This window comes from Lutjanus erythropterus, chromosome 7, assembly GCF_056507025.1.
Source record: "Lutjanus erythropterus isolate fLutEry1 chromosome 7, fLutEry1.hap2, whole genome shotgun sequence".
Taxonomy (NCBI): domain Eukaryota; kingdom Metazoa; phylum Chordata; class Actinopteri; order Lutjaniformes; family Lutjanidae; genus Lutjanus; species Lutjanus erythropterus.
The window spans coordinates 11,776,242-11,802,006 of NC_139323.1; the positions used below are offsets into that span (position 1 = coordinate 11,776,242).

At 41.5% G+C, this 25,765-nt stretch overlaps 1 protein-coding gene across 9 annotated transcripts in view; it reads left to right on the forward strand.

Moving 5' to 3' along the window:
• Nucleotides 1-25,765, forward strand: part of dab1a (DAB adaptor protein 1a) — a 123,834-nt gene that overhangs the window by 90,099 nt on the left and 7,970 nt on the right. For 3 of the 9 annotated variants that reach the window (XM_084722700.1, XM_084722697.1, XM_084722699.1), the window contains exons 6-16: nucleotides 5,770-5,889; nucleotides 6,325-6,363; nucleotides 6,822-6,884; nucleotides 8,981-9,034; nucleotides 14,925-15,098; nucleotides 18,496-18,558; nucleotides 19,687-19,783; nucleotides 21,523-21,929; nucleotides 23,324-23,519; nucleotides 23,626-23,774; nucleotides 25,526-25,622. In XM_084722700.1, the coding sequence (XP_084578826.1) occupies nucleotides 5,770-5,889; nucleotides 6,325-6,363; nucleotides 6,822-6,884; nucleotides 8,981-9,034; nucleotides 14,925-15,098; nucleotides 18,496-18,558; nucleotides 19,687-19,783; nucleotides 21,523-21,929; nucleotides 23,324-23,519; nucleotides 23,626-23,774; nucleotides 25,526-25,606 (1,443 nt within the window). In that variant the 3' untranslated portion in view covers nucleotides 25,607-25,622. The remainder of the gene's footprint in view (nucleotides 1-5,769; nucleotides 5,890-6,324; nucleotides 6,364-6,821; nucleotides 6,885-8,980; nucleotides 9,035-14,924; nucleotides 15,099-18,495; nucleotides 18,559-19,686; nucleotides 19,784-21,522; nucleotides 21,930-23,323; nucleotides 23,520-23,625; nucleotides 23,775-25,525; nucleotides 25,623-25,765) is intronic. The other 6 variants (XM_084722701.1, XM_084722705.1, XM_084722703.1 and 3 more) reach the window with 6 other exon arrangements.

Here is a 25,765-nt window from a genome sequence, read left to right on the forward strand (position 1 = left end):
TGTGTCTTTAGCACGTGTTTTCACCATGCACCCGCTGTGTGTAAGTTAATGTATGATTCATAAGGGTCCTTTCTCAATAGCACGAACCTCTTGACATTTAGATAAGGACCCTTGAACACAACTCGTGTCCCTGTGTGCTGTTCATCAAACAAACTGTTTACTCTGTGGAGCTTTCTGTGTGTGTTTCTGTATGTGTGTTGAGGGGTTCAGTCCTGCAGCAACATACTCTATATGATATTGAGTACCCTTTTGGACGTGCTATGATTGTTGTTGCTGTTGTTGTGTCTATGTGCCTGGCTTGTTTAGTCTGGATCCAGCTGGCTCGCTCTGTAGCCATATTGATTTCCCATAGTGAGTCGATGAGGGTTTGAGTGTGTGTCACCAGCTCTAATGGCATATCCATCCTCCCAGGGCCATGAACCGTGGCTCTTTGACTTAGACAGATACACACAGTCACACACACACAGCTGTACTCCACATTTACACCAACCAGACTTCCACTGAAAAAAACTGCTACCCTGCAGAACGGTGTAACACAAGGCTAAGCTCTCATCAGTCAGCTAAGCTGTCATTTACCTGACATGTGCCTGAGGAAAGGTCACTATTATATTTTACTCACATTTTCAGGATTTGAAGCTACCGTCACCAGCACCCCGACTATTAGTTGTGGAGCAGACAGTGAAAGGGGTGGAGGCACAGAGCTTATGGCAGAGACTGAGACTGTAATTGGAAAGTAACCACTTTGATGTGAATTAACAATGCATCTCTGTCATAGTGAAGACTAAGACTTAAGGTTGTTCCGAAAAGGCCAATTTAGGGCTACATTTGAAAGTAATTGGCTTACCACTCAACTCAAAGTCTCAGCACAAGAAAGACGTGTTTTATTTAGCAGGTTTTAGTGGAGATGGAAGTACGATAATTGTGTTAGAGGAGGATTTCATCAACAGTCTCTTAGTTCAGCGCGGTCTTTGTTATAACTTTTTAGAGAAGTTACAATTGTAATGAATATGAATAGGAATAGTTGTTACAAAAGCAACCTTGTATCCAATTTGTAGGAGGGATAGAGAGACTTTAAAGACTACTTAGTCTTGGTTCAGAACACCCAAAATTTAACTGGCTGTTTTTTAAGAAGTTATTCCAACTCAAGTTATTAAATCTAAAAATTTGGGGGAAAAAATTAACCACCATGAGCAAATCACAAATGAAAAATAATGTGGTGGTAAAGTGGTTCTGCCTTCATTGGTGAGCCTAGCTTTCTCTGTACAGAGGGTTCCCTTGCTGCTGTAAAAGAACAAGCCTCATATTTCACTACTAATGGAAAAGTTCATCCTATTACTTTTTAACATATACTGTATAAAGACACAGAGTTTGCAATGTGCAAAGACACATTGCACATTTCTGGGTATATGTAGTTGTTCGATGGCTCGTTTCTTTATTCCCACGAATAACTATCCAAAAGTAGATAATATCACTGTGAAAAGGTTCCACGTAATACTCAGAATCAGTTTTTCTGGTGCAGTGTTTCCAGCTTAGTTTACTGCTAAAACATGTTTTAAACTGTCCAAAATGTCAGTGGTGTTAATCTAAGGTCTCGGACCTCAGAATCAAAGAGCAAATGCTCGTGTCTGAGTTCACCGCTTGGCACCGGGGTTCAAAGATTATAAATAAAAGAATACATCTTAGAGAAGTCAGAGATACTGTACAGTACCAGTCTGTCCAGTTTAGAAGTTTCTCTCAAGTGACTTCCGTCAAGGAGGTTATGTTTTTGATACTGTTTGTCTGTCTGTCAGCAGGATTACAGAAAAGCTACTGGCCAGATTTCAATGAAACTTGGTGAAAATATCTGCAAATACAGATTCTATACCAATACAGTGCTCTTTTGTCCTCAATGATTATGATGACAATAATTCATTATTATTATTATTATTATTATTATTATTATTATTATTATTATTATTATTATTATTATTATTATAGTGGTAGTAGTAGTAGTAAGATTACATGAGGCTGAAACTGAACTTCAGTCTGGAAAGCTTGTGTAGTCTGTGTGATGTAACTTGTGTAATGATGTTCCTCAACCATTGTGGGGTGCTGTAGGATTCTGGCTTGTGAAATTCACATGTGCAGTGATAGGCTGAGAGACAGCCCTCATTTGCATAATTTCCCAATGATGCATTGTGGAGAGTTTAAGTTTACTACTTTATGTTCCAAAATGCAAATATTACTTTTTGATAGTGTTTGTCATGTGTTTCTAATATATTTGTTAAGAACATGGTGGTTTATGGTGGCTTATGTTGGTAACTTTCCTTTTTGTGCTGGTTTACTGTTACACCACCAGTCAGGCAGCTACATGCGGCACAGTGTGTATACCTGATGAATGTTTGACGTCAATATCGGCCCCTAATACCGATTTTGGTTCTGATTAGTCCCATCTCCAGCTCAGTCGTGACAAAACATAGTCATACTCCATATCAAAAGCTGCATACATGGGCAGCAGTAGTCCTCTGGAGTAGTTATCACACTTAGTTGCTCAAACTTCTTTCAGAAAGCAGTCGTTATGGAGCACTCAGGGACAGTGGTTTCATGGGAGAACCAGTACAGAAGTAACATTGAGACAGGTGTAACAATACTTTTTTTTCTCAAACTAAGGTGTGGCTAGGGAAACATAAATACACACATATCATGCAAGTAATCCAACTCTTACTCACATCCAAAAGTGAACTGTCTGCAGTAAACTCCACCAGAGATATGAAGGAAAAATGTTTTAAATTTAAGCTTGACAGAGAAGTTTGCGCTTGCAGATTTGCATATCATAGAAGAGTGGACTATTGGCCTTGGCGGAGTTTTGCGCCCTGCAAGTGCTCTTCTGCTTTTTACCATGTGATCACTGCTGTAATCACACACAGTATATTTTTTTCTAGCTGTATCTTCAGGCACATTCTGTGGAGGTTGTCAAAATTCATTTTTGGAAATGTCAAAAATCACCAACTGAGATTGATTTAGTTGAGGCAGGTTGGGAGAAATTCAGTATACCAAGAAATAAATTCAGGAACATCCTGGAGATATCTTGCCAACGAACTATAACCAACATCAGAATTTAATTTGGGCAAAGAGCGTGAATCTGTTGCATTAATATCCAGGGGGATTGGAGAATTGTCTTCTACCCAAAAATCCCGATCAGTGCAAATTTGAATAAAACTTTGTATCTGCAGTAAAAGTCTTAATCACGACTTCTTGTTGGAATAATTCCTCACTGTTGCCATGGGCTATGAATTAGACATCTGATTCAAGAGTGCTGAACTGCTCCTGTGAGCTGGCCTCTCCACCTAGATCATCCTCGAAGCCGTCTGCATTTACGATTCTAAAATTCACCGCTCGTCTCAGCTCTCTGTGTCTCTTCTCTTACCTCGAAGTTTTGATGGGAACGGAGCAGAAAAGAATGTGAGAGAGGTGGCAAGAAAAAATGGAGATTAGAGCATGCATTGTCAAATGCAAAGGGGATCTGAGTCTGTCAGAGTGACAATAAGTTTCACTGTTGGCTCAGCAAGAACCACCGTTTTACCCCAGTGTGTCTGTCATGAGCAATATGTGGTTGAGAACATCCTGCAGAAAGACAACACTGAAATAGAACTACTTTATGCAAGGCATGGTTCGGTCTGTGAACTCCTTGTGCACCATGCATAGCCCCAGTCAATAATTGATTAGGTCTGAAACACCATCGTACTATAAGGCTGTTTGCTGTGACAGTAGTAATAAGTTGTGAGTCATCTAACTGGTTTGTTGTCTGTGCTTTTGTTTCCCTGACAAGAAAGGTGGAACAAGGTAAGACAGGAGGCGAGTATTTGCTCTTGTCACTGTCTGAACCAGACTTAGACAAAGAGCAGAGTTTGTAGTGATGGTGCAGATAAGTGTGTAGAGGCTCATGGCCTGTCTCGTGTGTCTTTGTGTGCAGAGGATTACTATCAGAGCGCTATTTATTTAGAAAGCCAGAATCTGAACTTCCATTTTTTGAGTTTAGTCACTAACACTTGCAATGATATGTGAGTATTTAACTGATCACAAGGCTGCAACAATTAGTCACAGAGACATTTAACTTTAGTAAAAGATTTTAAGAAAAACTAATTGAAGTATTTTTTCTTTCTGCCTGCAGATACTTTCCTGTAGAAATTCAGTTGCCTGCATTTTGTTTCAGGCTTGTGGCTTAATGGAATCATTCATAATCAGTAGTCAACAAACCAATCAGGTATCTCTGTCTTCTCCTGTCCAAGCAGAAGGTCAGACAGTGAGAGACTCTGAATTAGATAGATGTCAGGTTGGAAGATGAAATCTGATCACAGAAGTCCAGTTTGCATAAAGGTTTGAAGACGTTTAAAGACTTGTTAGACAACAAAAGATTGCACATCTCTTAACAATTCTGAAAACTGATCATGGTGACAATAATTTTGACCCCGGTCTTGACAATCACATTACAATACTGACCAGAAATATGAATTTGTTGGCAAGTAGGGTTGTAAATTGTGAGCACTTTCCTCTATCATTTTTTGATAGCATTAACAATCAATTAGTCAATTAATCAGAATTAAAACCTAAAACAAATTGCTTATACCACAGAATATCTCAAACAGCTTAATTTTCTGGCAACTTGTGTCATATTTTCTGACAGCATTGCATGGCCTATGAGACAAAGACAAAGAGGCCTACATATTAAACACATATGATTTACTATCATGCAGAGCGTGCTCATATAATTAAACTCTACCATACTTCAGATCTTAATATGTAGATCAATTGAATTTTATGTGATTGATCAAATTCTTAATGACAAAAGAATAATTGATTAATTGTTATCATGCCTATGGACAACAGAGCGGGATGTGAAATAAGGTTCCAGCAAGTGTTGAACCAGACTAAACTTTCTGTTACTGTTGTACCAGTGCAGTGATTGTAAGCACTAGTAATGACCACACATCGTACAGATGTCTTTCAAGATTTATTTCTTCTGTCTTTTGTAAGCAGACATCATGAAAATTACAAGAAGATAAAAGACATAAAAAGTCCCTAAACCAGTAGTTAGCTGCTCAACTGAAGGGCGTCTCTACTGTCGTTGCTCTGTACAACACAGAAGCATATGTGGAATCGCTGGCGTGGACGTTTGCGTCATGCCCCACTGAGGAGTTCCAGTGCTCAATCCAGCTCTCCTTCATACATCCATAAATGCCACAGTTGTGCCCTTAACTAAACTCTGGTCATGTGACTCATTACACTGCATATCAAAATAAATCCTTTCATAAAGAGCATAAAAGTTGTTAACCATTTTTAAATTATTTTAAAGTGGCATCCTTTTTTTTAATCACAGTTATGCTTTCAGCATATTATTTATGACATTTTAATCAGTTTTAATGGCTGCATGAACTCAAATGATCATGAATTTGTGACAGAAACACATGAAATAAACATCTCAATGAAATATGTCTCTGAGAAAGTGACAGTAGTCTTAATTTAAATGAGTATGAATGTGGATTTTTTTTGTCGGAGTGCTAATGTTGCTCTGACCATGGTCTTAATATCCTGTCAGTTCGAGCAGGTTCAGTCCATCAGTTGCCACATAACTAGAATAAGCAGGCATGGATGAAATTCATGCGTTATGATCAATACTATAACTTTTTTTTAGTTTGTATGTGTTCAGATGTATAGTGTGTATCTCTAAATGTGTATGGTGTGGGTCTGCGTGCTAGTTTGTGGATGGATAATGTGTCCTTGTCGTCCTAGGCTGAGCCTGTGATCCTGGACCTGCGGGACTTGTTCCAGCTCATCTATGAGATAAAGCAGAGGGAGGAGATGGAGAAGAAGGCCCAGAAAGACAAGCAGTGTGAGCAGGCGGTCTACCAGGTACACTTATCAGCTAAATGTTACCGGTTTTTCCCCTTTTAACCTTTCCTTAATCATCTGCCATAAGTATGATGAGCTTCATCCGAGAGACTCTCGACAGACAAGTCAAGCAAGACTTGAAAAGACATCAAAGCGGGTGAATGACATCCGGGGCACCCACTTTCAGGTTTCATCAGTGGCACCATCTGCCCATTGTGCTTATTTCACCTTCCTCTGTTCTCTTTATCTCGACTTGTCTCCCTCTTTCTCTGATGATTGCCAAATGATTATCTGAATGCTGGGAAGCTGCTGTGTCTTGCTGTGCTTTCCGCCTACTCCTTCTACTCCACCGGCTTAACTCTCCGCCTCTTCCCTCTCTTCTGTCTTCTCCCCTCTGCTCCTCTCTCCTCCCCTGTTTGATCTCTGCTTCTCCTTCCTGCCGCCGCTCATCTGCAGACAATACTGGAGGAGGATCTGGAGGACCCGGTCTACCAGGTAACTTCCTGACCAATCATATCGCTGCTGTTTCCTGCTGCATTCTAGCCAGTCAGCTTGCTCCTCTCTGTGTGCACTGTGGGGAGACAGTTCCTGTTTGGTTACAGTTTGGTAATATGTCCAGTTTTGGGGAGGTTAGACGTCCACAGATGTTTATGTGGAGTCAAGAATGGTGGAGGATGCTCAAATCTGTGCGATCGTGGGTCTTGTGTGTCTGTCTGCATGTCTGCCAGTTGGGGTGCATGATTATCTGGAAGGTGTATATATTTTGCTTCGGGAAGTATTGCTGCTTAAATTCTCTCTGTGTCACTGGGATCTATTCTTCTACTTGTTTTTAATGAAAATAATGTTTGACTAATCTCCTCTGCAGCTTCACCACTTTTTTCTCAATTTCTTTATCTTCCAATTTCTCTCCTACTTCTTGTTTTCCTCTCCTCCCTCTGCTGCTGACATTGTAGTACATTGTGTTTGAGGCGGGACACGAGCCCATCCGTGACCAATCAGAAGAGAGCATTTATCAGGTACTCACAAGCTCGTCTTGTCTGCTTGTGTCTCAGTTATATTCTCGTCATCTTGTACTCAGCTGTGGTTAAGCTACCAACAACAAAATGCTTTTTAAAGGAACAGTTCAGATTATTGTTGCTTGTATGAGGTGCTTATAAAAAGTTAGTGTCTTCACAACAGTAGATGCCAGATGGCCCCAGTTTGAAGAAGCAGACAGGCGTACCAGCACGGAAGCTAAGCAATGTCCTGCTGTGGACAGGGTCAGCAACCAAAGATATTTTAACCACTTTAAAAGGTCCACCTAAAGGAACATTGTCAGGATAAGATATTTAGAATTTTTTCTCTGCTTTACTTTGCTGTCAGACGGCCTTTTTCCAATGGGGGACAGCCTTTATATTGCTATTGCCAAACCAACCAAACTCCACTGGCAAAATCAACAATTTTGCTTGTCCACTGATGCCTCGATTGATTAGTTTGTTGGTGTTGTTGTGTGACTTTGGTGAATCCAAACCATCCTTTTAAAACACCAAAGTTACACAAAAACAAACTAATCAATCGAGGAAGCGATAGACCAGCAGCCCTGTTCTCTACGAGGTAAAATTACTCATTTCGCCTGTGGAGTTTGGTGTGGTTAGAGAGGGCAGTATTTGGCTTATATTACAGATGTTTCCCATCTGAAAAGGCTGTCTGTCAGCAAAGCCTACTCTGTTTTGCCAAACTTGGGATGTGCTGACTGGCATCTACTGTAAGTAATACACCGACTCTTGATAAGTACCTCACACAACTCTACATTAAATAATCTGAACTATCCCTTTAAAGTGTTTAAACAAGATTTAATCTTCCAGTTGCAAGCCAACAAGTACCAGTTACATCACTCTTTAATGTGATAAGTATATTGTGGCCTGCTCATAAAAGTAATGGCTTCTTTTCTCACCCATAAAAGTAATAGACAGTGAGAATCGGAAGTGAACAACCAGCCAAAACCCTCTAGAGGGCCCCGACAGCTAAAGCTAGCCCAGGGAGACGAGCCTTTCTCCGGGTGCGCTCCTTAGAGGAGTGGGTAGACCTCCAAGGGATGAGGAGGGGGAGGGTATATATGTTGCGCATGGAGGGGATGTGGAGGTTATTCCTGGGCTGTGTGGAAGGCGGACCCCTCCTCTTTTTCTCTCCTCCCCTCCCTCTTTTCCCGAGGAGATGAAAGAAAGCGGGGGAAAGAAAGATTAATCACCAGCCTCTCGTTTGATCTTTAAATAAAATGGATTGAAAATAGACGGAGCGCCGGCGCGTGCGCAAACATACACAAACAGAAAACTACACACACATACACAAACACATACAAACAACCCCCCCCCCACACACACACACACACACACACACATCAGGCGTTAGAAACGTGAGCCTCAGCCAGCCTCCAGCCACAGAGGAACTAATGTATGAATAAAGATGGCAGCTTCTGGAAATAAACATGTGAAAGAAGTAACAAGGCATTGAGAGGAGGAGAAAGAATGGGACAGGCTGTGCTAGACAGATATCCACATTCTTCATTAGTGCTATTTTTCATTTACCGCACAGTGTGGGAAGAATAAAACTTTATTTTAAACATCGTGCCACTGTAGGAGAAACAAAACCCATAGGAACCTCAGAATTCATGCATATCAGCATTGTGTTATCAGCGCTCATTGTGTCTTCTCATCGCGCACACTGTCAAATCTATCTGCCTGTGTGACATAGAGATATTACATGTCTCCATGTGTGTGACAATCTGAGTTATTACATGTCTGTGGGTGTGATAAGCAGCCTTATCCATTCTTTATTAGGGAGAGAAAGAGAGAAAGACCATCACCGCAGGCCCATAGTCTACTGATTAGCCTCCTAGATGAGTTCTCACTCCACAGATTTTAATTCTGATTATCCCCACACACACACTCTCTCTCACACACACTCTGCTAGTGATTGATTTGATTCCTGAGGAGCCAGGTTTCAGGGTTTTTGTGTTGGCATCCAGTGTGTCGCAGTGCTGTAACAGTGATGTGTTTCATTGTTTGATTAAACCAGAGGTAACGGGCTCTCTCTCGTCTCGGCTGTTCTCTGACTTTACTGGCCCATTGTGTAGGTTCCCACCAGTCAGCAGAAGGAAGGGGTCTATGACGTCCCAAAGCGACACCCAGTGAGTGACCGTGTGTTTGCCCCGTGTCCCGCCAACCCCCCCTCGTCTCAGCCTGCCTCCCCCTCTCAGACAAACCTCTCAGCTGTCCCACTACAAGCCTTTTCCTTCGCTGCCCTCTCCTTTCAGAGCGTTGTGAAGCTCTTTTTTTTTAAACATATCTCCCAAACAGTGATTCTGTGGGTCTATGATTGTTCCCTGAGAGGTTTGCTGGGACCCAGTGCTCTTGTGCAGTGTGCTGTGCTACTCTTCTGCTTGTGCTACAGCTGTGGTGGCTCCTCGTGCTCCATGGTGCCTGCTCCTTACGGTTAACTGGAATATCGTGTGTGAATGTGTGTCAGTTTGCTCGATGAAGCATGTCTGGCTGTGGTTTGTCAGTGGTGAATCCAATACAAACCTGCATGACCTTATCCCAGAGTGCACCAAACGCACGTTTTGTCATACCTAGGGATAGTCCAGATTTTTGGATGTGGGGTTGTATGAGGTCTGTATCCAAGTCAGTTTATTAGTTTTAGTAGATGCAGGTCAACATGCCCCCAGTTTGGAGAGGCAGAGAACCCTAGCAGCACAAAAGCTAAGCGAAGGCTGTCTGACAGCAAAGTAAAGCAGTGAAAAAATTTTAAGTATAGTACACACTTAAACTGATATTAATTCATTTAAGATGGCCATTTAAATGACAAAAATATGATCTGACCCTGACTACTTTTGAGCTGCTGCCCTTCTCTGTGTCTCCTAACTGAGGGTGTACCAACCACCATCTACTGTAGCTGATACACTGACCATGGAAAAGTACCTCACACAGCCCCACATCAAATAATCCAAACTTTCCCTTTAAAGAATGTAAATTATACATCTCACTTTAAATGTGCATGGCCTCATATTTTTGAATCTGTATCTCAGGGTGTTGAAAAGTTTTTTACCCTGTTCATGCATATAAATAAGAGGGTTTGCAGTGTAAATGTATGTCTGTTTTTGTGTGTATGTTTACAGTACTGGTGTATGTGTGGTATATCTTTATGCTCCTGTTATTGGCTCACACTGCCGGTGGTTATAATGAAAGATGACCTTGACCACTGTCAGGCTGCACTATAACTCAGCTGCTCTTTTATCTGCCTATAAAGATGCTGGTTATATTCCTGCCTGATTTAATCTGCTAAAATCTTCACTCTCACAATAACCAGGCTGTTATCCTGTGTGTGTGTGTGTGTGTGTTTCTGTACGTGTGGTTGTGAGGTTGTGAATGTGCATGTGTGTACGTTTCTATTTGAACACTTCATCTCATGTTGCTGCTCTGTAGATCAGTATTCCCTCAGCCCACATGGAGCCCTCCAGCTCTGTGTGTATTCCCCTGCAGTGGGTCTTTTATCCTTAAACTGCTCAAACTGGACTCCTCCACGTCACTACTGGCAGTCACAGTCCCACTCTATGAATTTTGGTAGGCTTGGAATCGGTCTCGCAGTTTTCTGGCTGCATATTATCCTCAGCTTTGGTAAGAAGCTTACAGGCACCATAGTATTCCTGTTCTCTCCACCCAGCCCACAACACATGCTGCTATTTGGATTGCCTTTGTGTTGGCAGGTGTCTGAACGTGAACAAATCCAATATTTCTCTCTTGTTGTGCAACCAATTGGACACGTCGTCCATTCTGGTTTAAATAAAGCAAATTCAAGTCTTTTCTGCTTCCCAGTCAGTAAGAGGGAGTAAATATAACCCAGGATCAGAGAAATATAAATGGATCATAGAAATTTAAGAATTGGTTTTGTGGCGAACAGATTGTATTGTAATTTGAAGATCATTCCGTTTGTTTGAAGATAAATCCAGACTCACAGAGGGTAGAAAGCTGCTGTGTGCAGCTCTCTCTGTGGGGTGAATATTTCCAGCATGTTGCACCACAGCCAGAGATGTCACAGCAGGTCTTTTCCATCAGGAGTCAGAATGCTGCCTTCACATCATATTGTTAATGTGAGCAGCCTCGAGGAGAAACGGGGAATTTGTGATAGCTAAAATATTTCACACTTAGTGGAAAGAAGTGCAGGAGTGTAAAAAAGACTCAGGATAAAATGGCTGCAAAGCTGCTGTTGCTGGCAGTATGATGTAAATAAAATCAATTTTTAACCCCAAGTCAATCAATTCATCTAATTACAAAAGAGTTATACAGTATCAATCAGTTGGTTTAAGTTTTTTTTTTTTTTTTTTGGTGTGACTGCAGGGCTTGCATTGTCAAAATAATCTGTGAGTCTCAATTGAATGTTTTCTCGTTCTTCCTTTTCAACCAGCATGGTGTAAATGCAGCACTACTACCTACCTGTTGTGACATTACTGATTGTTTGATTGTCAAAAGTATTGATACTTTATTGATACCACATTATAAATGATACAATATCCATTAATCATACTATGACATTGGGCTGCAACTAACAATTATTTTGAATCTAGAAAATGTCAAAAAAGAAAAGTGCTCATTACAATGTCTAAGAGCAAAGTGATGTCTTCAGATTGTCGTCTTTTGTCCAACCAACAACAAACAAACAAAGCCTGAAGACTCTTAGTTTACGTCACCATCATAAATGACAAATAAAGGCAGAAATTCCTTACATTTAATGAGCTGGAACAAGAAAAATTGACTGAAACATGTAATCAGTTTGCAAATAATTTTCAAAACTAATTTTCAATCAACTAATCGTTGTATTTGCAAGTTGCAGTTCACATCCTTGTCTGTCCAAACTCATTTAATGTAGTGAAGACTTTGAAAAGACTTTGGAGGATTTTAATCAAAGGTATTAAGTGTATTTTTTTTTTCAAAATGGAAGTTACTGCTATATTGACATGCATGATTCCAGAGAGTAATATCTAAGTCACAATTACCTTGACTTTTGACCTCCAGAGACTAATCAGTTCATCTTTGAGCGAAAGAGGACATTTGTGCCTTATTCGAAGAAATTCCCTCAAGGCATTTTGGGATATCATTTCCAGGAGACGACTTTGACCTTTGAACACGAAAATCTAATTGAGTTTAAGCAGACAGCTATGATATAGATATCATGTTAACGAGAATGGCGCAGATGTACGGAGCCTGAAAATATAAAGTCTCCAGCCACAGGTATTGCTGGTGCAGAGGTATAAATATTGTCCAAGTGCTCATTGAACACCTCAGTTACAAGTACCTTATTTTATACTAGTATTGTATTGAAGTTTGAAGTGGTATCATGACAACCCTAACTGATTGAGGAGGGACCAGAGGCAGCAGCTTTTATCTGACCATTGCTATTTAGTTTTTATTTCATTGGCAGAAGAGGCTCCTCATCCTCTCAGCAGGACTGACATCAGACAGTAGTGTTAGATGTGATCATTGCCGTGTGTATACACACTACGCCTCAGATGAAATGATACCATCGGCAGAAATGTGACCTCGTGTCTAAAGCAATCTCTTTTGTTGTTTACTTTGTCACCTTCTTAAACGAGACGAATCAATAAAACACACACAGACACACACTCATAAGGCCATTTGAGTCCACTGAGCCCTTGACCCGGTAAAAACTGGGAAAGTGTGTTCAATCAACAGAAGCCCTCACTACGTCAGTCCACAGCATAGTACCACCAGCCAGCCAAGCACATCCACTCCGCTCAAACACTGGATTAGTATAATATATCTTATGTAATATATGATATTTGAGTGTCATATTATATACACTCATTGGCCACTTTATTAGGTATACCTGTGCAAATTAATGTAATCTAATGCACCAGCATAGTCATAAATTCTGCTTTTATGTTCCCTGTAGTGTTCAGGGTTTTTTTTTATTTTTATTATATCATAGAGGTGTTAATTTGATTGTATGTTTAAACATCACAGGTCACAGGCTTTTCTAATATTATGCCCCACTCATGTATCAAAATAAGGAGAGCAGTAATAAACATACAACTGACTTTACACATTTTGGACTGAACTGAATATTTTATACATCATAAAAGAGGAATTCATGGCAGAGCTGTTGCACAGAATTGCATTTGATTGTAAAGGTTTACCTGGCTACTGTGTGTGTATGAAAAACACCAGTGGATCGTTTCTGTCAATTAAAACCTTAATCGGCCGAGCTTCCAGGTTTAAATAAAGATTGCATAAAAAGGGATAGTTCAGATTATTTAAAGCTGTAAGTACCTCATACAACCCCACAATAAATAACCCAAACTTTCAGTTTAAAATAACCACCTAAGTATTTGTGTGGGTTTTGGTGTCTGTGTGTGTGTGAGTGACTTAAAGGGAGAAAAAAGTCAATACTCTGGTTGTGTTTTGTTCAGAGCTGTGAGTCTGTGCATGTTTGTGTTTTCATGTGACAGCTCAGCTGTGTTTTTGGCGTGTGCCGGTGTGATCAGTCAGGCAGTAGGGGATCAGCAAGGTGGCGTTAATTAAAGGGGCTGCGATAATTGTATGCAGAACACATGTGCACAGGTAATTACTGTTTCCCTGGAGATGGTTAATTGATAGGTGGCGGCTGTACTGATAAAGATAAAGGGCTGGGCAAAGAGATGGCGAGAGTGTATAATGGGCACAGAGGGATAATTGGCAGGGCAAGAGAGGGGGAGATGGACAGAGAGAGAGTGAGGGAAGACAGGCAGGGGAATGGGCAGCAGCAGACCGTACTTGATAGTCAGGGTAATCGTACATTTCAATCAGGTAAATTAAAAAGTTTAGGCACATTTCACCAGTTGGGTTTCAGTTAACCATTGGAGTTCAGAATTTCAGGGGGAGAAAGCACCCAGTAGAAAAATGAACAGTATTTCCAGAACTGATTAGTATTGGGCAAACTGTTATTGTTCATCGGTATCAGCTAATGATGGCCATCCTTCATGCTTTCATCGAAAGAAAAGCATACACTCAGCAGTACTGTAGTGGACCAGCTACTCTTGCTTCGCCAGGCCAATCTGCACGTCATGATTCAGTGCCAGGGGCTGGCGAAAGGTCTGGCTGAACCCAGCATCATTCTGCTGAAGCTGGAAACAAGTATTGGACGTTGTTTGAACAGTCGGATTTTTCAGCGGTGGTTGCAAAATACATGTAGACACATCAGAATGGCTCTTAAATGTGTTTTTTGCATAGTTTATGAGCTGTTGGCTACAGACGACACATTGTTAGTAGGACAGATTCATTTTTGGCTTTATTTCTTTCTTGGGAACCTTTCCTGGGGACCTCAAGTCTTGAGTTTGTACCAAATTTGAAGAAATTCCCTCCTAGAGTTCCTGAGATATTGCATTCATGAGAATGCGGTCAACATGAGGTTACAGGGACCTTGAACTCTGACCACCAAAAACTTGAGTTCGAGTGGTCATTTGCCTCAAGTTTGAAGAAATTCTTTGGAAAAAATATTGCATTTACAAGAATGGGATGATCCAATTGTAATTCACTTTGATGAAGACCCAGCTATTGGTGATGCTCAAACTAGCAGGAAGGTTTTCTCTTGTAACATACTCCCCGCTGTTGCTCTCACATACATTGTGTTAGATAATCCAGCCTCTCTTGCTGTGTCTGCCTGCTTGTCGGCCTGTCTCACACTGTGGTTCCTGACACAAGGGAGCAGGCTTTACAAAAACACAAAGAGGGTTTCAACCCCAGCTCAGTGCTGTAGTTTAGACTAAAGGTAGGGATGATCTTTAAACCTTTTTAAATCTGGCAAGATGAACCTTGTGTCTGTGAGTGTGTGTGTGTGTGTGCGTATGAAAGTGAGTTTTGTGACATGTTAACACCTGCAGACCATCATATTTCCCTCTTCAGTAAACCTCATTTCACCTCACTCCCTTCTGTCTTACCTTCTCTCTGAGTGTATGAAGCTTATATGTTTGTGTGGAAGCACATTTTCATCCCACCCGCCATCTAACACTCGGGTTGTGATTGCAGAATGGACCTCAAAAAACCCCCCACCACCACCATCATCATCATGAACCTCATCATTATCATACTCAGCCCATCCAACAAGAAAAAGCTGAACAGCAGCAGCAGCAGCAGCAGCAGCAGCAGCAGCAGCTGGCAGTGGCTGATCTGATAGACTTAGACCTCAGCATGGTGACTCAGGTAAGCTGCTATACATACATACCACAAAGCACGGGCAGTAGAATAAGTGGTCAGAGCTTCAGGGTCTGAAAAGTGCAGGAGTGCCTTAAACTTGCAGGGGATGTCTTTGCAACCAGCAAAAAAGAAGTCCAATTGTATGGAGCCCTATGAGAAAGTCAGCCTACTTCTTACTTGATGTATGACCTCAGTAAACAAGTTCTAGTTTCAAGTCTGTGTGACTGTCATTCTCAGTGAGTCTGTCCAGTGCAAAACACAGGGGTCACAAAACTCAGATCAAACCATAAAACTAGACAGTACTGATCAAATATGGATCAATATTACTAATTTCCTATATCACAAATATATTTCAGTGTACTATTTAGCTGTAATATGAGAAAGATCATGACCAGGCAAACTATGTGTTTCCGGTTTTCACTGGAGCCTCCAGAAACTCAGATTAAACTGTACAACAGGGCAGCACTGATTAAATGTGGATCAAGACTCAAAATTCAGAAATATATGTATATTGGCACACTGTTTTGTCATAATATAAGGAAATTACGACCTGGCAGACCGCCATTATTTCCTGCTGAAAGGACCATACAAAACACTACACAAGTCGTGGTGGTATGACACTCACCAGCTCCATGCTCTTGTCAGTACTGCACATGCTCTGTTTGCAAAAAAACATGATATATCATGATATTTCAAGGAAATTTGTGATAATGATATTTATGACAACACTTTTTTTCATGTAAAAATTAATACTAGTGTTATCATGGACAGTATGATATGATATGCTTATTCTACTGTCTGTATTTCAGACAAAAGCAGGGACGGTTCGTAGTATTTGTGAGCAGCAGACATACTGTCCTAAAGGTTATTTTCAGCCCTTGTGAACTGCTTCTTCAGGCATACCCTCATATGATCTGCCGTCCTCCTCAGTACCGCAACACTTTTGTTCTCCTCTAGTCGTAAGTCACCCCAACTCTTGACCCCTGTCATTTATGAATAAAACATGCAACCTTGCTGTTGCATAGTAACCAGTCTGAGGCAGAAGTAGACTCGAGTAGCGTATGTATGGGTGCACCCGTGCGTTCACACCTGCATGTGTTTGTGTGTGAAAAAGGGAGAACGAGCGGTATATTCGAGAGAAAAGCACCCCGGTAGCTCAGAGTGGAGGTCCTTTCAGGGCGGAGTGGACGTAAAGGTCAGAGTGTCTGTCAGAGAACCGATGGGGATCAGAAGGGGTCAGCAGACAGTGGCCGTCATCTCGCCCGCAGCCACGCACTCATGGAGTCAACCTGCTCAGAGCACATTAATAAAGCATTCATAACACTCCGAAAATCACAGCAACCTGACCCCGCCGCCCTGCTACCACGCACGTAAAGAATATTGAGTCCAGTGACCGAACTAAAAGTGGACAGAAAGTCTATAAACGTCCAACGTCTTGTGCTGTTTGAACACTCGCTCTGGTGACATTTCTCCTGTGCCGGTGGTTTCTGTTTGAAGAACATTAGCTCTGTGGTATTGACTCAGAAAACTCAGTGCTACAACACTCACTAACAGCTATAGGAATTTATTGTGTTTTGGTTTAAGACAAGTGTTTCTTAAACTGTGTTCTGTGAATTTAATCCCACGGACACCCTGTTATCAGTCCTTGTGGAGGCACCATTTTGCGTATCTTGGATATCGAGCTTATCATCTTGTTGAATTGATTTTTATCTGCTGTGATAGACTCTGCAGCAACAATAGTCCATATTACAGCCTCCTATCCCCCTCCTCTCTTTAAAAAACATACCCTTTCCATACACACTCATAACTGTAAAAAACACACCATGCCCACAGATCCATTTTCTGATAGATGTAAAAAGAACTTTGTGTTCTCTGTGACCTACAAGACGGAAGATATTCTAAGAACATTCATTATCTCAAAAGAAATTATCCGCATCCATGATTTATGCTAATCTCTGACCATGTATTCAAAGCTTAAATTCCTTTATGACTAAAAATAGTTTCCTTTACTTGCCACTGGCCTAAAGATATTATTAATGTGCAAAAAAAGGGGAGATACAGTACTAAAGAGAAGGATCATGGGGAGACTGTGAAAGGAAACAGAGTGATACAGAACAAATTCAGATCAAATAGAAAGGCTGCTGTGTTTGATAGCTATTCCCTCTGAGGCACACCACACATCCTCTACAACAGGGGAGCATTAATGATTGGTCCAGAGGAAGACACTGGCACGGTAATGATGCAGGGCGTGTGGTAGTCTGCTTTCAGACCAGCTGCTGGAAAACATCTTTATAAGATCAGATAAGGCTTTTTTGATCTACAGAGGAGACCTTCAGGTTTCATTATAAATATATGAAATTAAAAAAGAAACCATACAAAGATAATTAAAGGGATAGTTTGGATTATTTGAAGTTGGGTTGTATGAAGTATTCAATATCAATAATCAATGTTTCACCAACTGTAGATGGTGGTCTGCACACTCCCAGTCAGGTAAAGCAGAGAGGAGCAACAGCATGGAAGCTAAGCAATATACTACTGTGGACAGGGTCAGCAAAGAAGGGTATTTTAGCCAAAGAAAACAATATCAGTTTAAGTCTACACTGTATTTAGAATATTTTCACTTCTTAATTTTGCTGCCATTTCTGATGGGAAACCACCCAGTCAAAATCCATAGGTGAAATCCATCATTTTACCTTTCAAAACACAGAAGTTGCTGGTCTACCACTGCCTCCATCTGTTAGTTTGTTTGTCTTATTGTGTGGCTTTGTGTTTCAGAGTCACTGAAGTCACACAATAAGACAATAAGATTAAAGCAGTGGGAGACCACTGACTATATTCTAAACATCACATACACTTAAACTGATATAGATTTTTTTAGGTGGGCCTTTTTTAAATAGCTAAAATGCCTTTTGTTGCTGACCCTGTCCACAGCAGTACAAGGCATAGCTCCTGTGCTTGGTGCCCCTCTCTGCTTCTCCAAACTGGGGGGCCATCTACTCTAGCAAATACACTGACTACAAATAAGTAACTCATGCAACCCCACTTTAAGTAATACGAACTATCCCTTTAAACCCAAACTTTGAAGGCTTGCAGTATACATCCAGTGCTCTCGAACAGTGTTGTACATTTGGAGCTGATGACAAAGAATGTGATAACTCTTGGTAGGTATGTCATCATAATCATTTCATCTCATTATCCCATCTCTCCTCACCCCTCTGTTACCTCGTCCGTGTCGCTGCCACAGTGTTCAGGTAGGTACCACAGATGTGCCGAGCTTGTGTCGTGTTGCATGCAGTGTGTGATGCATGTTGCACTGGAATGTAAACTGACCCAGATAATGTATATTGTGCAATGGTATTGTTATCGTACCTGACTGCAAGTGTCTATTCTCTGTTCTCCCCAGAATATCAACCAATTAGAGATTTTTGGAGACATGTCCACGCCTCCTGACATCACTTCTCCATCGGTGAGTAGCTGTCATACATACTCAGTTTGTGATTTATGTCTAGGACTGGGAAATATGTCAATATTATATTGATATCATGATATGAGACTGATGTCATCTTAGATTTTGCATATTGTTACATCATGATATGGCTTAAGTGTTGTCTTTTCTTGGCTTTAAAGGCTGCAGTACAGTACAGACTGTTCTAGCTGTCCTACAGCAATATTTGCCATTACCCACTTAGTCATTATATCTGTAATGTAAGATAGCTAAATATCTATCAAGATATTTGGTCAAAAATATTGTGATATTTGGTTTTGTCCAGCCCTACCAAACCTTACTGAGGTAAAAGTATGTGCGTCTTTGAACAAATTTTACTTCATGTAGTCAGTGTGCTGTAAAATGGTCCCTCTCAGTGTTTTACAGCTACGTATGTTTCTAGATTAATATCAATCAGCATTAATGCTTATGCTGCATTTTACTGCTGTAAATGTTAAAGGTTGAGCTCATTTTAACAGATTTATACTGCATACTGCAGATCACCATATGTTTTCACTATTTGAGAATTTATGGTATGTTATTTTAGAGAAAATGTGTATATCGAAATATATAGTCTAGCCTAAAAATATTTAGATTATTGATAAGATAAGCTAACCCTTTTTAGTCCAAAAACAGGGAAGTCACCAGTGTTACAGCAGCAAGGGGAGAGCGAATAGAAGGAAGCATCACAGTAAATAATAAATAAGTATATAAGGAATATGAACAGAGGAAAATATGAACAAAATAGACAAGGAGAAATGAGTCATCAAGATATAAACAAGGTATAAACAAGACATGAACATGATATAAACAAGAAGGTTGAGTTAACACGAGGACAAAGTTGAAATGTAGATATTGCACAGTTTGGTTTGAGATAATAATGCATCTGAGTAGAAATATTGCACAGTATGGTACAAATTCAGATTTCCCTAAGTGAAATGTTGTTATTGCACTTTGATTTACATTAATACATGAGTCACTTAGTTTGGTTTGTGTGGTCCACTGGGAGCAGTGCTGGTTGTACGACCATGTCACCCTGATAAAATCCCAACTATATTCCTACTGATGTATTTTTGTCTTGTTTTTTCCTCCATCCGCAACCTGCACCAGACCCCCGCCTCTCCAGCCAACACCCTCGACCCCTCGCAGGGCCTGCAGCCTCCCACGGAACTGTTTGCTCCATTCAATCCCGCGTCTGTGCCCTCAGGTAGGACCTTGTTCATTTTCTGCTTAAATACACCACGGCTACAAGCGGAGGGGAAACAAACACAGCGGGGAGAGACGAAGAGAGTCAAGATGGGAGATGAAGGGGAGAGTCAGAAGATTCGGAGGCAGAGGGCAGAGGAGAGAAGAAGAAGGTGGGGGCTGAGATAAATAGAGAGGGACAGAATAGAATTGAAATGTAGATGAGGGGAGGGGAAAGAGGAGAAAAGGTGGTATTGGTTGTGTGTTGAATATGAAATGCATCATTAGCTTGCCGCCTCAGATGCTGCTGATTTACCTGTGGCTCAGGCTGCTGTGGCGGTCAGAGGAAAGTAATAAAACATGCTGAGATGATTGTAGCCCAGACTCCTCTGTATGCACGGGGCTGCTGTGAATTAGACGTCGGTGTATACTTTATAGTTTTCTCCTTCTTCTCAACTCTGTGCGCCTCCTCTCCTTCTCGCCGTCTTCGTGCATATGTCAGCGTGGCAGGGCGGCCGGGGTTAAATGTCAGCTCTCTCTGCTGTAGGTAACGACTGGAGACCAGAGACGGGAGACCAGCCAGTGTGTAATAGAATAAGCTTCTACTGATGAGTTTGAGTGATTTTAATGAGTGTGTGTTGAGCTCTGCCTTTTCATAATGACTCTGCCTCATTCTGGAGGTAATTATGAGAGTTCACCATGACCATTAAGAGACACCACATTATCTGCAGGCAGAAGTAGGGCAGCACTCTCTGGTGATGCATGGGTTATTATCTGTGTGTGTTTGTGTGTAGTAGAAAAGAAGCAGTGATGAGCATATGCACTCTGGGTATTTTAATCAGTTCCTCTTCTATCTTATTTATTTATTTATTTTTGCCTTACAGTTAAAGGGACAGCTCGCTCCAACACATATTTTTCTTCTTACCTGTATTGCTATTAATCCATCTAGATCAGACCTGGGCAAAATGCAGCTGGGGGGCAAATGTGGCTCACTGAGGGTTTCATGTGGCCAACAAGGCCATCGTGGAAATACCAAAAATTAGCATTTCGCTTACCATTAAACATTTTCAGACCTTTATTTTGAAAGGGGCCAGTGCTGTTTTCATTGGTGATAATGAATTGCATCTGATATATTAAAATGTAACTTTATTCACTTAATGCTGTACATCCATGTTGCTTATGCTGTTCTTCCCCTACACTTGCTGCTACTATTGTTGCAGCCTGTAAGCGGCATGCATGGTATACTGTAAAACATCAGGTTTTGGATGTTGTCAACAAAATATTAGCCCATAATTCAACATGGCACTTCAGAAACGGTGGCCAACAGTAGAAAACTTCTGACCGTTTCATTATTAGAGATTTGGCCGTTATAGGACCTTATATCATTTATGTCTGGCCCACAGAAGCCTGATCAATTTCTCATGTGCTTCCCCATGAAAAAATAATTGCCTTAGAATCTACTGGAACTACTTTATTTCTGCACTAACATTAACAGAACTATTTTCTTTCTGCCACCTAATTTCAAAAAAGTTGTGTCATTGTGCAAAATGTAAACAAAAGCAGAATGCAGAAAAAGTACACATCACCCTGAGTGATATCTCCAAAACTCTGCAACTCACATCAACAGCAACAATCTAGACAGATAAACGGCACAATAGATAAGAGGAAAAATATCTATTTTAGATTTTGGGGTGAACTGTTCCTTTAAGATTTTGAGAATATCTACATGTTCTGTATGTCTTTTCTTAACCTCATCACCAGGTTATGTGACGATGGGAGCGGTACCCCCCGGCCACTGGTCCCAGCAGGCGTTTGCCGCCCAGACGCCGCTGGCCTTCGGGGTCCAGTCTCCTCTTGGTCCGGTAGCCCAGGTGCTACCGGGCGGCCAGCCTCTCATCTGGGGCCAGGCCAACATCTTCCCTGCCACGCAGCAGCAGTGGGCAGCCATGGCAGCCGGAGCCTTCCCCCCCACAGCCTACCTCCCTGCCCAACCTGTGGGCACGCTGCCCGCCGCCATGTTCCAGACTCTCACCCCCGTCACGACTGTGACTCCAGCCGGCGAAAGCCATTCAGGTGCTGGAGCCAGCGCCTCAGCTCCCTCCCCTTCAGCGTCGTCGAGTCCGCAGCACGGGGAGAGGGCGAGGAAGATGGGCAAGGAGATGTTCAAGGTGGGAGCTCATGAATAAAGAATTCTAATGAGACCAGAATTATGATAATTACTGCAAACTTTTCACCTTGTCTTTTTGTGGTTGTGATGCAAAAGATTAAATTTGTAGCAAAACTGCAAATTAGTTACCATTAACCAGACAATCCAAGAACTGTGTTCAGCCTGTCATCATTATTTTTCTGGGTTTTTTTTTTTTTTTTGGAGGGGTATTATATGCCCTTGGATGAAAAAAGTGACTAAATACTCTTCAGCCAACTGACAAGGGTCGCTCCATCTTAATGAAGACTGTTGGATGTCAAACATCTCTTAAAAATTTCCCTTTTTACCAACAGTTAATATAGTGCTTTACTACATGATGCCCACTCTTCTAGTTTTTGCATGAGGAATTCAAAACTACAGTAGTGGTATTCTAGATATCTATATATTTTTTTTGATATGAGTAATTTATTGTAATTTAGGGGACATTAGGGGAGATTATTGGAGACAATGTGAGTCTGTTCTGTTTGATGAAGACACATCTGGCATCAAAATATTAGTCGCTAAATAAAACTTTGTCGCCTTAGTTCTTGTACTCCAGTATTCTTAGGACCTATTTTCCAACTCTTTACTGTGACAGCGTTATTAACCTTTATTAGAGAGCTGACAGTAGAAACGTGAGAAGGAATAAAGGAGAGAGATGAAGAACAACATGCAACGGAAGTTCTTAACGGTCATGAACTGGGGACATTACGAACGTGGCTGGCACTAGGGCGGCAAGATATGGTAAAAAAAAAAAAAATAGATCATTGCACACTAGATATTGTGATTGTGATATGATTCCCGACTAGGGGAAAATGATCATTTTGCAACACAATTTTAATTGTCACTGAAAAAATTGTTAAAATCATGATGATGTGACATTTGTTGGGGTTCGTACCAAACAATAAACTGAGGTACAAGATATGTAGGTCAGTGCGTCTCTGCAGCGCTACAGTACCTCGAAATGAAGCTGTTTTTAACGCACCTTTTTTCTTTTTAATCAAAAAATTGCAACTTTGCAGTAATATTGTGATTTATTGTACAGCCTTAGTTTGCACCTTAATGTGGCTGTTTTGTTTGCTTCCAAATCTCAAAGAAGAAAGACTTGGTACAGCTGGAATTTGGTTGAGACCAAACTAGCCTCTGTGGAGTTTGTTCCATCGACTGTATTGGTCTGAGTCCAAAAAGCTGTAAGAATAAAAGAATGAAACAAGTTCAAGAAGGTAGAAGAAACATCTTGAGAACAAGTCAAGAAGCCACATTGTGATCTTTGTTGAATTTGTACCAACGGCTTCTCCCATTAAAGTCAAAGTATTCAAGTAACTGTGCCCAGTCTTAATGTCGGCCTATCTGATTAATGTTTATCTCTTCCTTCAGGATTTTCAGCTGGCAAAGCCTCCGGCCATGCCGTCAAAAAAGGGTGAACAGCCCAGCTTAGCAGGAACCTCAGAGGCATTCAGCACTTACTTCAGCCGTGTGGGCACTGCCCAGGACACGGACGACTGTGACGACTTTGACATTTCTCAAATGAACCTGACACCAGTCACCTCCACAACACCGTCCACCAACTCACGTAAGAGCTCCGTCTATTAATGTTCGTCTTTATTCAAAATAACATGCTTTTTCTGTAGCCCTTTCTGTCTGCAGCTGTGTCTGACTCATCTTGTCCTGCCCCGCAGCACCCACCCCAGCTCCCAGGCAGAGCTCTCCCTCCAAGTCCTCAGCCTCCCATGTCAGTGACCCCCCCACCGACGCCACAGACCCCCCCACAGACGACTCGTTTGGTGAAGCAGAGGGCAGCCCTAGTCGCAGTGGAGAGGAGGATGCTGTAAGTGTGTGTGTGTGAGGACGGTGGAAGTGGTTTGTGGAAGAAGTCAAGTATGTGTGCCTTTAATAACTCACTCCTTATGCTGCTATAACCTGCGCAGCGTGTTGAGATCTGCTGATAAATAGCCTTTGTAGCGATGTTGGCGGGCCAGGTAATCACTCTGGCTGATTAGGGGGCCGATGCTGTTGTGTCCCTTAGTGTGAGTGTCTGTTTGTGTTTGTATCACCGTGTGTGTGAATGTGCACATGAAGTGTGTGTGTTGCTGCGTGAACATGAGCAGTTGCGTGCCTGCATAAGTATGTGGTTCAGTGTGTGTGTGCTTGGTCAACACAGCGTTAAATTAGCTGGAGGAATTGTCAGGGACATCATTAAGCTGTTATTAATACCAGCCAGGTAGCGTCCATACATCACTACTTCTATATGGACAGTCTCATCTCTGCTGAGATAGAGGAGGAATAATGCCCCAATTCTTCTTCCAGGGGCAATTAATATTTATTTTACCAGCAGCACCTTGATATAAGACAGAAAGTGAGAGAAATTAAGGAAAGATGGGAAGATAAAGAGAGAAATTCCCTTTGCCTTTGACCAAAGTCCTTGTAGAATGAGTGACCTTCCAAGTAACAAGACTTTTCTGGTACTTTCCCTGCCATTTTTCTTTCCGTCTCCCTCTCTTTTTTGTGATTCTTTCATGCTTGCCTCTTTCTTCTCTTTTTTTGCTCTCCACTCTCCAGGCGTGAAACATTAGTTTTATGCCTCCAATCCGGCTATTATTGAAAAAAAATAGAGGACTTTCACACTGCTGAAAATGTCACCAGGCCTGAATAACACACAGAAGCTTTACACAACCCAGAGAAATGTGCATTGGTGGCGGCGCCGAGTGAGTGAGTGCGGCAAAAAGGTTACAAAAGAAAAGAAAGGACGGGAAAGATGGAGCGAAGGCAGAAAAACAGCCTCCCCGCTCCCCGCGGGGCAAGGTGTAAAAAGCGGAAGTGTTTTAAGGAAAAAGCAGCGGATCAATAGAACGAACTCCATGGAGGCTTTCATAATAGACAACTGTAAATGAGTGCTTGTGTATGTGTGAGTATGTTTGTGTGTATTTGCAGATGTGTTTTTGAGAGGGGGCGCCTGTGTGGGCTGTGGTTTCTCACTCTGAGTGTCCTTATTTCTCCTTCAGAGTACTGACACCTTTTACCTCTTCTTTACTCTTGTAGTCTTTACAGATCCTGCAGTCCGTCTTTCAGATTTATTCTGTGGCACTTTATTTTACAGCACACTAATGAGACAAAACAAGCTGTGCTTTTTACTATGAAATCAGACAAAAACTAGATGTAACATATTTTATTAGACAATATCAGACTCTTATGAGACTTTATTAGAGGGTAATTAGGGACACATTACAGCAGAACTGTACTGTAAACTAAAGTGTATTATTTCCCACTGTTAGACTCTCATTAAATTTTAATAGATGGTAATTAGGGGCACATTACAACAGACCTGTACTGTAAACTAGTGAAATGTGTCCCTAATTACCCTCTAAGAAAGTCTGATAAGGGTCTACTGTCAAATAAAGAAGATATTTCTATTTTTCTCTAATTTAATGTAAAGTACAGCGTATTCTGTCTTATCAGTGTGCTATAAAAAAAATAAAGAGCGATCTTTTATTCTTCACTGGCTTCCTTCTCTTTTCCTCCTCCATCAACTTTTCTCTCCACACTTTTCTCTTCCTTCCCTTCCCTTCTTCCCCTCTTTAGGCGTGTGGTTCTGGGTCGCCCTGCCCCAGTGAGACAGCAGAGCCCAGCCCAGACCAGGCCAGTCCAGAGGCTGGGAGCTAGATAGCAGCAGGGCAGGGTAGGTATCGATGCCTCTCCTCCTCCTCCTTCACCTCCCTGCCCTTCTACCTCCCACTTACATCAGTCAATCCATCTGATCCCTCCGTATGCTGCATCTTTTTTCCATCCTTTCCCTCTGCGGTTGAATCTTTGGCCTCATTT